Source organism: Salminus brasiliensis, chromosome 5, assembly GCF_030463535.1.
Source record: "Salminus brasiliensis chromosome 5, fSalBra1.hap2, whole genome shotgun sequence".
Lineage (NCBI taxonomy): Eukaryota > Metazoa > Chordata > Actinopteri > Characiformes > Bryconidae > Salminus > Salminus brasiliensis.
Genome location: NC_132882.1, coordinates 31,962,204 through 31,976,989, shown reverse-complemented (window position 1 = coordinate 31,976,989; position 14,786 = coordinate 31,962,204). Strand labels below are relative to the sequence as shown.

The 14,786-nt window shown below is 43.1% G+C and overlaps 1 protein-coding gene across 1 annotated transcript; it reads left to right on the top strand.

Moving 5' to 3' along the window:
• The first annotated feature begins 180 nt into the window (after positions 1-180).
• LOC140555666 (terminal nucleotidyltransferase 4A-like) lies at positions 181-11,411 on the top strand. Its single transcript, XM_072678967.1, has 13 exons — positions 181-1,048; positions 1,584-1,707; positions 2,729-2,775; positions 2,867-2,987; positions 3,310-3,417; positions 3,613-3,741; positions 4,648-4,861; positions 5,011-5,137; positions 6,422-6,525; positions 6,666-6,823; positions 7,175-7,303; positions 7,987-8,157; positions 9,241-11,411. The coding sequence occupies exons 1-13, from the start codon at positions 414-416 to the stop codon at positions 9,397-9,399; spliced, it is 2,226 nt and encodes a 741-aa protein (XP_072535068.1). The 5' UTR covers positions 181-413; the 3' UTR covers positions 9,400-11,411.
• Positions 11,412-14,786: the final 3,375 nt, after the last annotated feature.

Here is a 14,786-nt window from a genome sequence, read left to right as displayed (position 1 = left end):
TGAGTGGATCAGTGGACGTGTGTGGATGGGATCTGCCCTGGTGTACCCGGTGGCTTTTCTAATGAGGTAGGTCTGTTTAGTGGGTGTGTTCGAGAAAGAGTTTAAAAATCCCACACATGCGCACAACGGGCTCCGGACCCCCTCTGTCGCTCACACACACATACACACACACACGCGCCATATTGGAACGCTAACGGATCCGTTCAGCACAGCAGCCCGCTAGCAGAGGTTGGCTAGCGGCTAGTTGGGATTCTCAGCCCCGCTCCTGCTGGGCGATTTTTAATCTCTTCGCGGTTCTTTAAAGTCCACTGGGCTTCGGTTTTTATTCCTCCCAGACGAGCGGGGCAGAGTCGTTTTGCTGTGTGAGTGTGTGTGTGTGTGTGTGTGTGTTTCCTTTGGATACGTTTGCTTGGATGGACCCGAGGCTTGCTTGGATCCAGCCCGAGCAGAAAGGTCCTGCTAACGCTTTGTGGATGCGTGTGTGGGAAACCTCGCAGGGCTTGCGGACCGGGACACACCGGGCCCACTCGCCCACCATGGCGTCTGCTTTGCCGAAGAGCAGTCCCGCTGTGGTCCCGCCGGTCCTGGGCTTCCCCGGCCATAATCACCTCTCGAACGGCAGCGCCGCCTCCTCCAGTTTCTGCACTCCGGTAGACAACGCCGCGACCGGCGAGAGGAAAGGTCCCCAAAAGGACGGTTCTGTGTCCCCGGCCGAGTCCGTGGACTCGGAAACGGACAGTCCCAGGTCGGACTCTTCAGGAACTTGCGCCAAACTTCATTTCAACTTCGCCGAGCATTTGCACAACATTAACAACCAGTTGCACAACCGTCGCCACCACCAACAGCTCCATCCCCACTCTCTTCAGCCACACTTTCACCGGCACTTTCCCTCACCAGACCTCCAGCAGAACCACCACCAGGCCAGGAAGAAGAGCGACAACAAGGCGAGCACCTACGGCATCAACTACCTGCTCTCCCATTCCAACACTAACCACTTTTGTTCAGGGACCCCCTGGAAGACGAGGAGATATGGCCCTGGCATTAATGGGTGAGATTTTTATTTATTATTGTTATTTTATTGTAATTGTCTGGTCCACCTTAAATGCTGCTGGCGTTACGGGCTTACAGCAGCTAGTCTTGCAGGATGCGACTGCTGCACTTTTTAAGGTGGACTGGACAGTTGGAGGAAAGAGCTTTGCTCCCTTATCAAGCCCAAACTCGTGGGTAAATTGGTTGCTTCATAACTGGCAGGGTGAAGGCCTTAACTTTCCCTGTGTCTTAACTATATATATATATATATATATATATATATATATATATATATATATATATATACACACACACATACACATACTGTAGTTGGAGTGCTTGACTAGGGGGGCATCAATGGGAGTATTTAGGCCTGCATGGATTTAGTCTGAATGCTCAGTGTCAACCTGTCCTGCATCCTCTCTGAAGCTTCAGTTACGGCCTTTAACCCTGCTCATATATATTTTTTCCTTTATATTTACTTTTTTAATAAACCAAAGCTGTGTGAACTCTGCATCTTTTCACATGCCTCTGCCTTGTTTATCTCCATCTAGCCTGCATGAAGAGATAGTGGACTTCTACGATTTCATGTCTCCACGGCCGGAGGAAGAGGCGATGAGGAGAGATGTGGTCAACCGCATAGAGACTGTGATCAAAAGCCTGTGGCCTACAGCGAATGTGGGTAACTCTGCTCAGGCCTGAGGTTATGGGTTCTGTAGGCCGATGTAGGGGGTTCAGGGTCCAGCATGAGGCATTAACTTCTCGGTAGAAGTTCTGGTGAAGAAATACTCTCTGGATCTCCTTATTCTGATCATGTGATGCTAACTGTGGTATTGTGGTTTGCTTACTAAAATATGAATGTGCTTTATAAACCTATTTGGCTAGGGTTTAATTTACGCAGGGGTCCTGCAGTGGCTTCCTTTAACAGCTGGTACTGCTTTTTATTCATTTTCAGATTGGCCCTGTCTCCTAGCATGCATAGGTCTATTAAATATGGTTGAATGTTAAGTCTCTTCAGCTATTTAATTGGTTTGAACCCAGCTCCCAGTAATCATATTGGTGGTAGGCCATCTTTATTGCTGGATAGAGCTCTGTGTAATGTGTTGATCAAAAATTGTGCTAAGATGCTTTTAGGAAAGCCATCCCAAGGTGGTAGAACTTGATCTCCAACCTCTTTATGCTGGGAGTGCTTTGAGAAGAAAGTCAGTCAGAAAATTGAGGTCTCTCAGGCTGGTTAAAGGTGCAGTCATTAGATCTAGTCATTAGATCTTAAATGCACAATATGAGATTCGTTTTCTAGAAACTGTGTCTGTGATAATCTACCAGTCTGTCATGCAAACACCTGGATTCCTAGAAAATTAAACCTCCTAGAAACTTGCTTGTCCTTCAGGCATTAATGCTGCCTGGGTGCAAGAAGGTGTGCTCCACCTTAGCATTTGCCAGTGTGTTGTACTGGAACCACATGCTTTAGCTCTTCCAGAATGATGCGTCAAGTAGTATTTATCAAGTCCCATTTTTAATGAGGTGGAGGTTTTCTTGATGCTTGTGCAAGCAGTCTGTGATGGCCTGTAGCATAGCAATTGCTGTAGAACCGCTACCACAAGTTGGTGGCTTTCGTATTCGCTTATTAAGCAGAGTCGTTACTTTAGGCTTGTTAAAGCTGTCAGAATTGTAATGCACACTTAACTTTCTCTTTCAGGTCCAAATTTTTGGCAGCTTCAGCTATGGACTGTATCTTCCAACGAGGTAATGAAACGCCGAACCTCTGTTCATGATAAAATATTACATTTTTATTGATTGTTGTTTAATGTTTTGGGGTTTTTTCCTTCATTCTTAGTGACATTGACCTGGTGGTGTTTGGAAAGTGGGAGAGGCCTCCTCTTCAGCAGCTTGATCAGGCCCTGAGGCAGCAGAACCTGGCCGAGCCTTTCTCAGTCAAAATACTGGATAAAGCTACAGTCAGTCTTCTGCTACTTAATTACTGGACAACTTATGCTCTGTGTCTATTTTTAGTTCTGGTCTGGCCTCTTTTGTTTACCCACTTTCAGTGTGTTTCCTTGTACTTCATTAAATCTCTGACTCGGAACACCCTTATAATAGAGAGCAGTGGGCATTTGCTTCATCAGGTCTTTTACGAAGTTCTTAGAATTATGTTAATATTGTGTATGGCAGCTGATTGAAGCCATCGAATAACCTCAGTATGAGAGATGTGACCCAGTATGGGCTCATTGTAAATCTAATGGATGGGGGTTAAAGACCTTTACTGATTTCTTTCCTCAGGTTCCTATAATTAAACTGACTGACCGAGAAACAGAGGTGAAAGTTGACATCAGCTTTAATGTGGAGACTGGGGTCAAAGCTGCACGCTTTATTAAAGACCACTTGAAGGTGAAATTTTGCTTTGGTCTACATTGTACACATCTGCTATTCCATTTTGCAGTTTTGTGATTATGCATAATGCATACTCTATTTGGTTGAAATGCAGCCCTTGATTCTCCCTCTGCTGGTCCTCCTGTCTTAATTGCTTCCCTTGGAATCTGAAACATGCACCTGACAAGCAATCTCTCTTGCGGTCTTTTACAGAAATACTCGGTGCTGCCGTACCTGATCTTTGTTTTGAAGCAGTTCCTGCTACAGAGAGATCTAAATGAAGTGTTCACTGGAGGCATCAGTTCCTACTGCCTCATTTTAATGGCTATCAGCTTCTTACAGGTGAGGGTGAAGGAAAGATCCCACTGAAACTGATCCATGGTGTATCTTCATTGCACACGCTGAGGCAAATATCAAGCTGTGGGCCATCTGTTGCTCTACTGAAAAGCTCAACAAAATTGCATAGATAAACGCTGGCCTAGACAGAGTAGTAACATGTTAGCATAGATGGTGACACTATTTTAATACATTGATGTGCAGCTTGAAGTGCTTCTCAATAGTAGTTGCAAGCTGTTGATACAGATTCATATGATGCATTTTACTTGGGCTGGATTTCTTATGGAAGATCTTTATACTATCAATATATATTCTTAAATCAGTGTCTTTTATTTTTTTTCCAGCTTGGAAAGCTTTCACTTAAATTAAGAATAATTGGTTTAAATGTTGGAATTTTTAAGCCATAGTTTGTACATAGTGGAGATATAGACCATAAACCACTGATCTTTAATTGGTCCTGCGTTGTTTTCTGACATGCTCAGACACACCTGGTTCAACTCATCTGGTAATTGCAAGCTTTAGTGGGTGTATTTAAGCAGGGAAATTGCCAAACGATTCTGGACACTTGCCTTGATGTGATTAAGAATAACTTTAATCTACCTCATTATGGAAAGCAGACACCTGAGTCCCAAAGAATGTAGACAACCGTTCAATGCTTATTTTAGCTAGTTTAAATGGGCAGTCCAGGCATAATGTAACTGTTGTGGAATCTCTGTTAAACCTGCCTACTCTGATTGTTTGTATCAGTGCTCCGGTAGTCTTTAGGGCAAGAGTTCAGACTAGAAAACCTTTCTAATGTATCTTAAATGTGGGTGGAGAGGGCTCGTCTCTTTTGGAATCCACAAAGTCTAGTAACTGAAACGGTTGTGAGGTTTGGTTTAGTCTGAAATTACCCTTCTTTCTGTATTTCAGCTCCACCCTAGAATCGACTGCAGAGGCTCTAATATCAATCTGGGCATTTTGCTCATTGAGTTCTTCGAGTTGTATGGGAGGAATTTTAATTACCTGAAAACGGGCATCCGTGTGAAGAATGGAGGGGCATACTTGGCCAAAGAAGAGATGTCAAAAGCCATGACCAATGGATACAGACCCTCGATGCTGTGTATCGAGGACCCAAACCTACAAGGTGTGTTACACTAAGATGAGATTGATATAAGGCCAATGAATCATTCTTCTCAGATCTCAAATATCTGCTTGGATGTCCAGTTGTTCAGTTGTTGGCACAGTATGGGTAGTGGTACTAATGGCTTGATTGTCTTAATGTGTGTGCATTAGGTAACGATGTGGGTCGCAGCTCCTACGGTGCCATGCAGGTTAAGCAGGTGTTTGACTACGCTTACCTCGTCCTCAGTCACGCTGTCTCTCCACTGGCTCGCTCCTATCCCAACAAAGACATGGACAGGTCAGTCTCTGCCCTGCAGTTAAAATGGTAATTTCTCAGAATTGAGCATTTTGTCCAAACTGGGACGCCCATCCCATCTGGCATTTTTTACACATCAGAACAATTCCAACAAGAGCCCTGTTCAGTCAGAAGTTTTACATGAGGAGGTGGAGTAATATAATTTATTAGGGCTGTATGTAATGTCATTTTTACGGATAGCGTGCGTCCACACCTGTAAAGATTCCGGTGACTTATCTCTTATTAAGCCACCTGTGGAACGTTTACCCCAGGTTAAATTAATTCTGAATTGGCATGTTGGTATATATTTAATCACGTCCTGTGGGGAAAGCAGTTTTCTCAAGGACTGAGACTCTAGATGTTTTCTGAGTGGCAAAGTGAAAGTAAGTAGTACAAGTCTGTGGCGAATGTGGAGAACCTCAGGTGCTGATTCATGGAGATTCTCCAAATTACTTCTGAGAGAAGCCTTTTCTGGCAGCTGTATTGAAAGTTTAGTCTCTTGCACTCTTAAGAAACGAAGGCACTAAATTCACACCCATTTATAATTGTTGTGGTGATGCAAAAATTGACGAGCCGCTCCCTTTTCTGTACTTTTATGACTACATGTCCAATCCAATTCAGCCATTACAATTGCAGACACACTGTGGTAAAATTACAGTACCCTACTACCACACCCTTCAAACGGTCAGGCATCAGCTGTCAGTTTATAGGTTATGGTTTGTGAACAAAAACTCGATGTAGGGGGTTGCTGTTGAGCGGAACCAAGGTTCACAGCCCATCTGCCTATGGTAGATGCCAGATAGCGCAACAAATAACTGAACAGAAAAAATGATGAACTATGGGTAGTTGTGAGTTATGAGGATGTGAGTTGCTCTAATGTGAAGGTCCATGCAGGTTGAACAGTCACATTGCACAGCTGTGCACTAGTGTGGTGTGAATGAATCAATGCGAGTGTCCAGCACGAGCATCACAGTGGGCTGTGCAGGTTTATTTGCCCTTTGGTATTAAAAATTGATGTATTTTAATAAAGATCATGTCACAACACTAATTATTAGCTACATATGCCCTGTTATCAAACCTGGCTGAGCTTGTAGAACAGACTATCACTTCAAAAACCTGTAAAGCCAAGATTATTCGCAACAGGTTACTAATTAAGAAGTGGAGGATGGTGGTAATATGTAACAGTGTTCTGAAGTTTTATGTTCATTAATGTTGCTGTAAGTGGTAACTTCTTCTAATGTGGCTAGAAATGTAAGTTGTAATGACCAGTTGGTTTTGTCTCCTTAGCACACTAGGCCGGATCCTCCGAGTGACCCAGGAGGTGATTGACTACAGGGAGTGGATCATCCAGAAGTGGGGAGACCGACATAACGCCAGGATAAACCGCTGTAGTGAGTTCCTATTGTGCTCTGACATTTTGCGGCAGAAGTTTAAAAACGGGCAGTACTAGAAGAGTGCAGTTGATCATAGTGGGCTTCTCATGAATGGCTTTGTATTTAAACAATGACCTTTTGTGTGTGTGTCTGCACAGTTGTACAGTTTGGAGGAGATCCTGAGGAACAGCAGAGAGACTCTTCATCTCCTCAGAGTGCTGATTCCATCATGTCCCTGTCCAGCCCTCAACAGCACTCTTCATCATCCTCGTCATCCTCCTCTTCCTCGGTTTCATCCCTTTCAGGAAGTGACATTGTAAGTTGTGCAAATGACTTGTCAGAATTATTTATGCAGAGAGACACCAAGTCACTGCTTTAAATAAAGTCTTATTCTCTGAATTGTGCAGGCTTGAGCTTGCTTGTGGGTTATTGGGTTTAGAGGTTGTGCTTTATGGGAAGCTTGAGCTTGAAGTGCTTTGCACATGCAACTACTGTGTTGCCTGGCTGAGCAGACTTGACACCTCAGACTACACATGGTCATTCCATGGAGAGACTTCTGCTGCTTTCTTTTTCCACCATAGATGAGTTTTCCTTGTAATTGAAGTTCAGAGACCAGTTATTTCCTCTCCATCTTCAGTCTCTTCCTTTTTTTTCTTTTTCTTCCAAGGACTCTGACTCTGTTCCATGTGGAAGCAAGCAGCTCCAAGCTTTCCAGGCATCCACCATGCCCAGCACCCAGCAGAGGCCACAGGGCAAGACTTATCCATCTGAAACGGTTTTATCCTCAAAGGGACAGGTAGGACTCCCTTAGATACTGTCAGGGCGTTCTCCGTTCCGAACACCGACTCCACAGTAATGACTGGGGACAGCATGGTCTCTCACTGACCCTGATTCTGCCCAGCTCAATTGCATTTGTGATTCACTAAAGTAGAAGTAGCAGGCTTTTACCTGGAATATCCTCTCTTGAGTTGCACTGTTTGTGTTGTATGGTCAACTGGAGCATTTCTTGGGGGCATTTCTTGGGCCCCCCCTTCCTGCCAGCTCAGCAGGCCAACTAGGAGTAGGTACTGTTCTTGTATGATGGTTTAAAGGAACCATGAAGGCCCAGTGGTGAGAGCCTACCTTCACTCAGGACAAATGGGGCTCATTTTTACAGGCACATGCCCTTTTTGTTTTGCTTGGTGGGAATGACAGTCAGTTATTTGGGAATAGGATGCATAGTTTGCTGATTTCCCTGTTTGAACACACCTACCAAACCTGGCAATTAACAGCAGAGTTGGATCAGGTGTGCTTGAGTAGGAAAAGCACTAAACTGGGCAGGAATCTGCCCCTGCAGGACTAGAGTTTTCCATCATTGCCCTAAGGTTTAATTATTGTATTTTTTTTTTTTATTTTTTTTTTTTTTTTATTTTTTTATAGACTATCCTAAAAGTTCCTCACAGTGCATGAGCAATACTTTTAAATTGTCTTCTCTTTCAGCTGCGAAAATTACTTCCTGAAAACGTGGTGGTACCTCTGCCGTTGCCTGGCAGGCCGACGTGCATGGATGGATGTGTCCCCTTTAGCGCTGGTTACTGGCTGCCCAATCCCATGGCCTCTCCTGTCTACCTCAGCCCTCTTCCGGGCTCCCACCACCAGCACTATGCCAAGGTAAGGCAAGCTTGGTAGCTAATTAGAGGTCTTTACGACTGGCAACCTCATGCGAACGTGCAGGCTTTGTCCACTGTTGATGTAATGTTGCATTTGCATTGGAAACATCCTGAGCAAATAAATGTGCAAAAATTTGCATCCAGGTTAGCTTTGACATGCAAGTTTGCTGATGTTCCGTACTGGCTCTAAAAATTACATTTTGCTGTTTATTGTAGAGGAGTTAGCCCGCATGTTATTTGCCAGGTTACCTCCTTAACCTGCTGCCCTAACCACAGCTGTTAGATACTTAGCACTGTAGTACTACACTGTGCCACATATATAAAGACACAGTATAATTGTTTACTTCTGTGTTTTTACCCTTTGTGGTAGGTGTGTTGGTCAGCCTTTTAATTGCTAAATGCCATTTTACAAAGATCCAACAGTCCCAGTTCATGCTCACTTCAAAAGGCACTGCAAATGTTTAGTGTGACTGGCTTTAGGCAGCTATTTAACTGGCTGGTGGTGATTTAAAAGTGCTATAGTTTAAATAGTAGGCTTGTTTTTATACAAAGCCATTTTAGTGGACAGGAGTGTTATCCTGTTTGTAGCCTGGATACATCATTCATTTATAACTCCTTGATGACGGTCATTCAGAAGATTCAGTTTTTTCAGGCAAAACATGCACTCAAGACCCAGTGTGTTGGGTTTGAAACATACATACGTGTGTATGTCTTTAGAAACATCTTATGATTGGTATTCAATTTTAAGACAACTTTTAGTTTAGTATCAGCAGGCGGTTGGTTTAAATCAGTTTACGTGAATCAGACAGGTGTTTAGCTTTGACCATTCCACACAACACCGAACAGTGAATTCCAGAAGAGTCAAAAATCTCTCATTAATTTTGCAGAATGTTCTGTTCATTTTAATGCATTTGTATCCCTACAGAAATACAGATTTTATGATTCTATTCCATGTAGATGTAGTTCCGACCATTGGCTCAGAATGATCACATCTGCAATTGAATTGTAAATGATGTAAACTCCCATGTGACTTTTTTGGGCTCCATGGGTTCGTTTGTATTAACGGAAATTTCTCCTCTTCCAGTTTAATAACGGTCAGAGGTTTGGGTTGAAGGGGCCGCCGCACGCTGGCGCCTTCGAGCCTGGTGTGATGCCCGGACCCCGAGCTCACCCTCCGCAGCACAATCGCAACAGCTGGCGCCGCCGAAGGAGGGACACGGCACCCTCCAGTCTCAACAGATAGAGACTGCCCACCTGCCACAAGTCAAAGGTAGCACTTCCTTTCTAGGTGGCCACTGACATCTCCTCCACGCTCCCCGATTTATGTGGTCTCGAACGATGGCTCCAGGTCACAGCTCGTCCGTCTCAGTGTCATATGTGACTGACTGCCTGTTTGGATGTACTTGTTATACATATTCACTTCACCTTTTTTTTTCCTTCCTTTCTTTTTTGTTTTTCCTTTTTTTTTTTTTTTTTTTTTTTGGTCCTCCTCCACCCTTTTATTTTTGTGTTGTCTGGTGGCCGTAGCCTTTTACGTTTGCGTTTGTTTGTGGCACACACTAAACTTTTTAACACAGCCAGGCTGTACTCGGAATTACAATTAGTATAACTCTTGTGCAATATGGGTGTTATTTTTTTTACTTTTTTTAATTTAATGTTTGTCAAAGTTTACATTTTTTGTGTTTGTGATGAATGTAAGCTCTTGTAAGACTGTGGTGAGGTTTATTTTGATATGTACATAATGTTTCATCGGGTTCTAATCAAACCACCAATTTGAACCGTGGCTGGGGGGAGGTTCACAGACAAACACTCAAATCCACAAGACGTCCTCCCTGCGTGCCGGTCTGCCATGCACCAGCAGGTGGAGCCATTGTTGAACTGCTCTGTGCCAAAATCTTATGGGTACTGCAACCGAAGGCCTGTTAGACCAAGTGTTCCTTATGTTCTAGCCTGTCTTGTCTTGTCACAACCAGCAATGTACCAAATCGCTTTTCCTTGATTTTGGTTTTTTTTTTTTTTTTTTTTTGTATTTGATTTATGTTGACCTGGCCAGAAGTTTGACTCCTCCATTCTCAAGGCTTTCTGTTGCGCCCAGCTATTCAGTTGGGTCAAGAAAGCAATGGGAATGATCGTGGAGTTTATTGAACGTTCTTGCCGCAGCCGTGTCTCAGTTTTATATTGTTTGAGTCATATCGAGACTTGAGGAAAACTTGGTTTCTTAATTTTTTTTTCTTTTTAAACATAAGGGATCTCTATAAGGGTTAAAGGCTTTGCTTCTTGCTTGCCCAGAGGCAAGACTAATTTGTGATTCCGTTATGGAATCTTTCTCTGTTGGCTTCTCGTTCTGTCAAGAGCACTGCGAGTACACAAACAAATGACCAATCCCCCCCCTCCTTTTTTTTGTGTTTTTTAAATTGCAAATCATTTAAGGTAGAAACTGCCAAAACGGTGGCTCGCAGGTTTATTACAACTGCTGTAAATTTCTCCAGGCAATTCCTCTAAATGACCACACTGGTGGATGGTGCAGCTTGCATCAGTGCCGAATATTTGAACCCATCAAACTACTTTCAAACTACTGACCACTTGGTTCCAGTGCCATGCAGTATTTCTACCAGTATTCTATGCAAGAAGTATTTTGGTATTTATTTGCTTACACAGGTTCATTTCAGTGTTATCAAAACCCATGCCACTATATTTAGTAAGAAGTCTGTTATGGGATGGTGTAAGTGAATTTTTAGTTAAATGTTAGAACATTTAGTACTGTTCACTTCACCAAGCCCACTTCCTGCCCCCTCCCCCAAGTATTCCACAGAGCACTCATTATTTCCTTTCTTTCTTTTGATTATTTTTAACTGTTCTCCCAAAGACTGTCTTATCCAGCTCTATAACACACTTTCTACCATGTATTATATTTCTAGCGACCCAGAAGTGGCTTTCTAATCCGCCTGGGTACATGTGGGAGTTGCCAAAAGGAAAAATCCTGCTTTGCACTCCATGGTCTTGGGAAGGGGAAACCTGACTGACCATACAGGCAGTGCAATGTGTATCTTTACGTAAGTGGTGTTCCAGTGAAGGTGTCCACATGGGCCGAATAAGTGCATAATCTGCTCGAAGGTGATATTTGAATGTAAGCTGAAGTAAATAAGGGTTTTGGGGGTTGGTTGTTTAATTTTTTTTTTTGCCTTTTTTGTCCCTGAATATTTTTATGTAAAGTTTTTTCTACAGATTATTTTTAAAATAAATATCTTAAAAGACTGCTGCTGCTTTATTGTCTTCACTTATTGGCTTGATTTTTCTCCCGTGTCTCTGTCATGAATGCAGTGTCCCCTTTTTTCCACTTGGAGGTGCTCTTGCATTTTTAATCCTAAGCCCTTTTCTGCTAACCATGTCTTGCTTCTCGACTCATTACTCATGCCATTAATAATAATAAAAGAGAAGTTCTTTCCTATGTGTCCAGATTGCAATTACCATCCGTCCCTAGAGATGGTTGTGGTCTTCTGTGAAAGCTGTGGTTCTACTAAGTATCGCAAAAGATTATATGTACCTCTTCACCAGCATGGTTTCATTTGGCTTTGGGTCACACCCTTGACCAGCAGTGCAATATATTGCTTTAATGCTGCACTATGATGTATTGCTCCTGTAGCTGTGTCAATACAAGCCCTGTCATTAATCATATCATTTGAGGCAGTCTTCCACGTTCACAAGGTGTTTCAGGTTTGCTGTCTCAGCAATGGGCAGATTACTGCAGAAAATGCTTTATTGGATGTTGGAGTATGAACCCAATGTTGTGGTGAATCTAGCCTGCAGTAGTGTACCTTCCCACTGTGATGTGATGTGGTCTTGGCTGTGTGTGTGTTCCTGTGGGATTGTAGAGTGTTTCAATAGTTTGAGCATGATGGCCTACATTTTTGGAGTGAAATGTTTGATAAAGAGATTTTTGACCTGGTAGATTTTCTAGAAGAACTGTAGGTGGGGGGGGGCGGGGTGTTGTGTCGGTGCCAAATATTTAATCTACTTCTAAACTACTGAGTGTTTAGTTCCAGATTTTGTCGAAGACCTCTTTCCCTGTGTCAAGTGCAGGGGTGTTGGCTTGCATATATTTATATAAGCCATTTATCAGGTGGCCTTCGGGAGTGATAACTTAATTGGCATTCACTGCTAACCGCTAAACCAGGTGTATTATTATGCCCATTATTGTTTCTTAAGAACTGATGGTTTTGCTATTTGGTTTATGAACAACAGTTATGCCCAAAACTGTTCCTTATACTTTGGGTTTCTTGGGCAATCCCTTGATCGGTCAATGAATTTTGTTATTTCCAAGAACCAATACATGCTTTATGGGAATATAATAAATGCATTTTAAACGCTTAATTTTAATTGAGTGTATTTACATTACACTATTTTACGATTCTGCCGTTTTGTACCAGGGTCCGACAACCGTGAGCCAATATGTAGAGTTAGTGAAGGAAGCTATTTATTTGAATTGGTTGTTCTTACCCCAATTGTTTCTTTCTAAAGAGCTCCTGATTCTCCAACGTGGGCAACGATTACTTTCCTTTTCACCACACCGTACAGGAGGCTCAGGACTGCATGCAGCAGCCAGCGCAGCAGCAGGCTTATCGGCGACCAGTGAGGAAAATCTGCTTATAAAGGTCAGACACACCTTTCATGTACTAACAAATGAACGCTGTCCCGAAGGGTGTGAAGGTAGGCCTGAGGGAGCATCTGGGGGAATTTCACAAGCACGTAGCTGGGAACAAATGGGGAGTGAAAGCTCAGATGAGGTCTGGGAATGAGCACAAAACCAATTTCATTTTGAAGGTCGCCCAGTAGATTTCTCCCTCTGACTGGCTGTGCTGGTCCCAGCAGTGGATGCAGTAACGCTGGTCAAGATGAAGCAAATCGCCGCCGCCTTAAAAAAAAAAAGCTGCTTCTCTTTTTACGTTGTGTGAGTGTTCTATGATAAGAGATCAACAGAAATGCTCCAAAAAACATGGAATTAGATCTCAATGCAGTTATTTATATTAAACAGATGTTTAAACAGATGTTTTTGCAGTCTTCTGTAAAAATGTAATTTGTCATTTGCTTGCACAGCGCCGAAATGAAAAGCTGGTATCCCCAGGCAGTCTCCCATCCAAATCCTTACCAGCCCTGCTCTTAACAGCTTTTAGATCAGACGAGATCAGGCATTCTCAGCGTGGTATAGCCATAAGCATTTTCCAGTATTGTAAGAAATTGGTTCCCATTGTCCTCACGTTTAACAAGCATTAATAGTCTTCTAGCAAGTAAACTATTGCCTTTGTCTTTGTAATCAGCTAACAAAAGCCGAGATAAGCCACAGAAGTTCTGAAACTTGTGGAGGAAGAAAGGGTCCAAAGCATTACAAGCTCATCTATCAAGCATGGTGGAGGTAGTGTCGTGGCCAGGGCTTGCATGGCTGCTTCAGAAATGGGCCCACTAATCTTTATGGATGATGGAACTCATGAAGGTAGAAGCAGAATGACTTCAGAAGTATTGTCTGCCAGTTTACAGAGAAATGCGTCCAATGTGATTGAGAGGAACTCCATCATGCAGTTAGACAATGACCCAGAACACACTGCCAACACAACAAATGACTTTGTTAAAAGAAAAACAGGAGGAAGGCTTTAGACTGGCCAAGTCGCTCACCAGACTTTGGCCAAAATGAGCAGTGTTTGACCTCTTAAAGAGGGGCCTACAGGATGAAACTGCCCAAAACAAACAACACTTAAAGAAGTTGTGGTGGTAAAAGTCTGCAAAGAGAGGAAGAAATGTAGAGGCCATACCACAAGATGCAAACCGCCCATTTGCAGCAACAATCAGAAATGTACAGTGACCGATACTTTGACCAGAGGAGTCCAGAATTTGGCATGTTACTGTTTGTAGAGGATGATGTCTGAACCTACACACATTCATTTATTTCTTCCGCTTCATCCAGTGGGTTTCAACATCTACCCGGGATTGACTGGGGCAAGGCAGGTATACCCTCAGGTGTGGGCATTAGTCCATTGCAGAATACCACATTACAGCGCACAAAAAAGCCCTAACCCAAAATGCCCCCCTCCAGGGGTACGACACCCCCATAAATCAATTTGATCTACAGACTGGGTAATTCAGAAATCTTTATTGTCAAGACTGCACTCTAACAGTGGAAACCAGTATCCCATACTGATTACCAGACACTGAAATTTCAGTGGGACGTCACTGGCAGCAGCAGGCTTCGTTGGAAAGCTGTAGCTGCGTGCCAAAGTTACGTTTTATCAGGAATGCTGTAAATAGGCTTTTGCAGCTTGGCATGCCACAGCGTCTAGGAAAAGGCCTGAGTTCACTTCACTGGCATCTGCATGGTTCTTTTAACAGAAGATGGCAAGCTGAAGTTCACAAGCCCTCTTCTTGGTGCCATTTCGAATGTTAGCGTATTCGTCGTACTTACCTGTATCCTCACTCTTCAGGATTGTAGAGAGTACAGTAGGGATTAAAATGGCCTGGCGCTGTAGTGTATCGACACTGTAAAAATGGACACTGAAATGTAGAGTAAGTTGCGGTATTAACGTACCAATAAAATAATGTCATTTTATTACAGTAATACAGCCCAAATGTTGATCCTTCATT

What these genes read in the sequence shown, in the direction of transcription:
- LOC140555666 (XM_072678967.1), top strand. Translation starts at nt 414, where the DNA reads ATGGACCCGAGGCTTGCTTGGATCCAGCCCGAGCAGAAAGGTCCTGCT. An exon ending in TTATTAAAGACCACTTGAAG is followed by an intron (nt 3,418 to 3,612) that starts GTGAAATTTTGC and finishes GGTCTTTTACAG; the next exon opens with AAATACTCGGTGCTGCCGTA. An exon ending in CCCAACAAAGACATGGACAG is followed by an intron (nt 5,138 to 6,421) that starts GTCAGTCTCTGC and finishes TTGTCTCCTTAG; the next exon opens with CACACTAGGCCGGATCCTCC.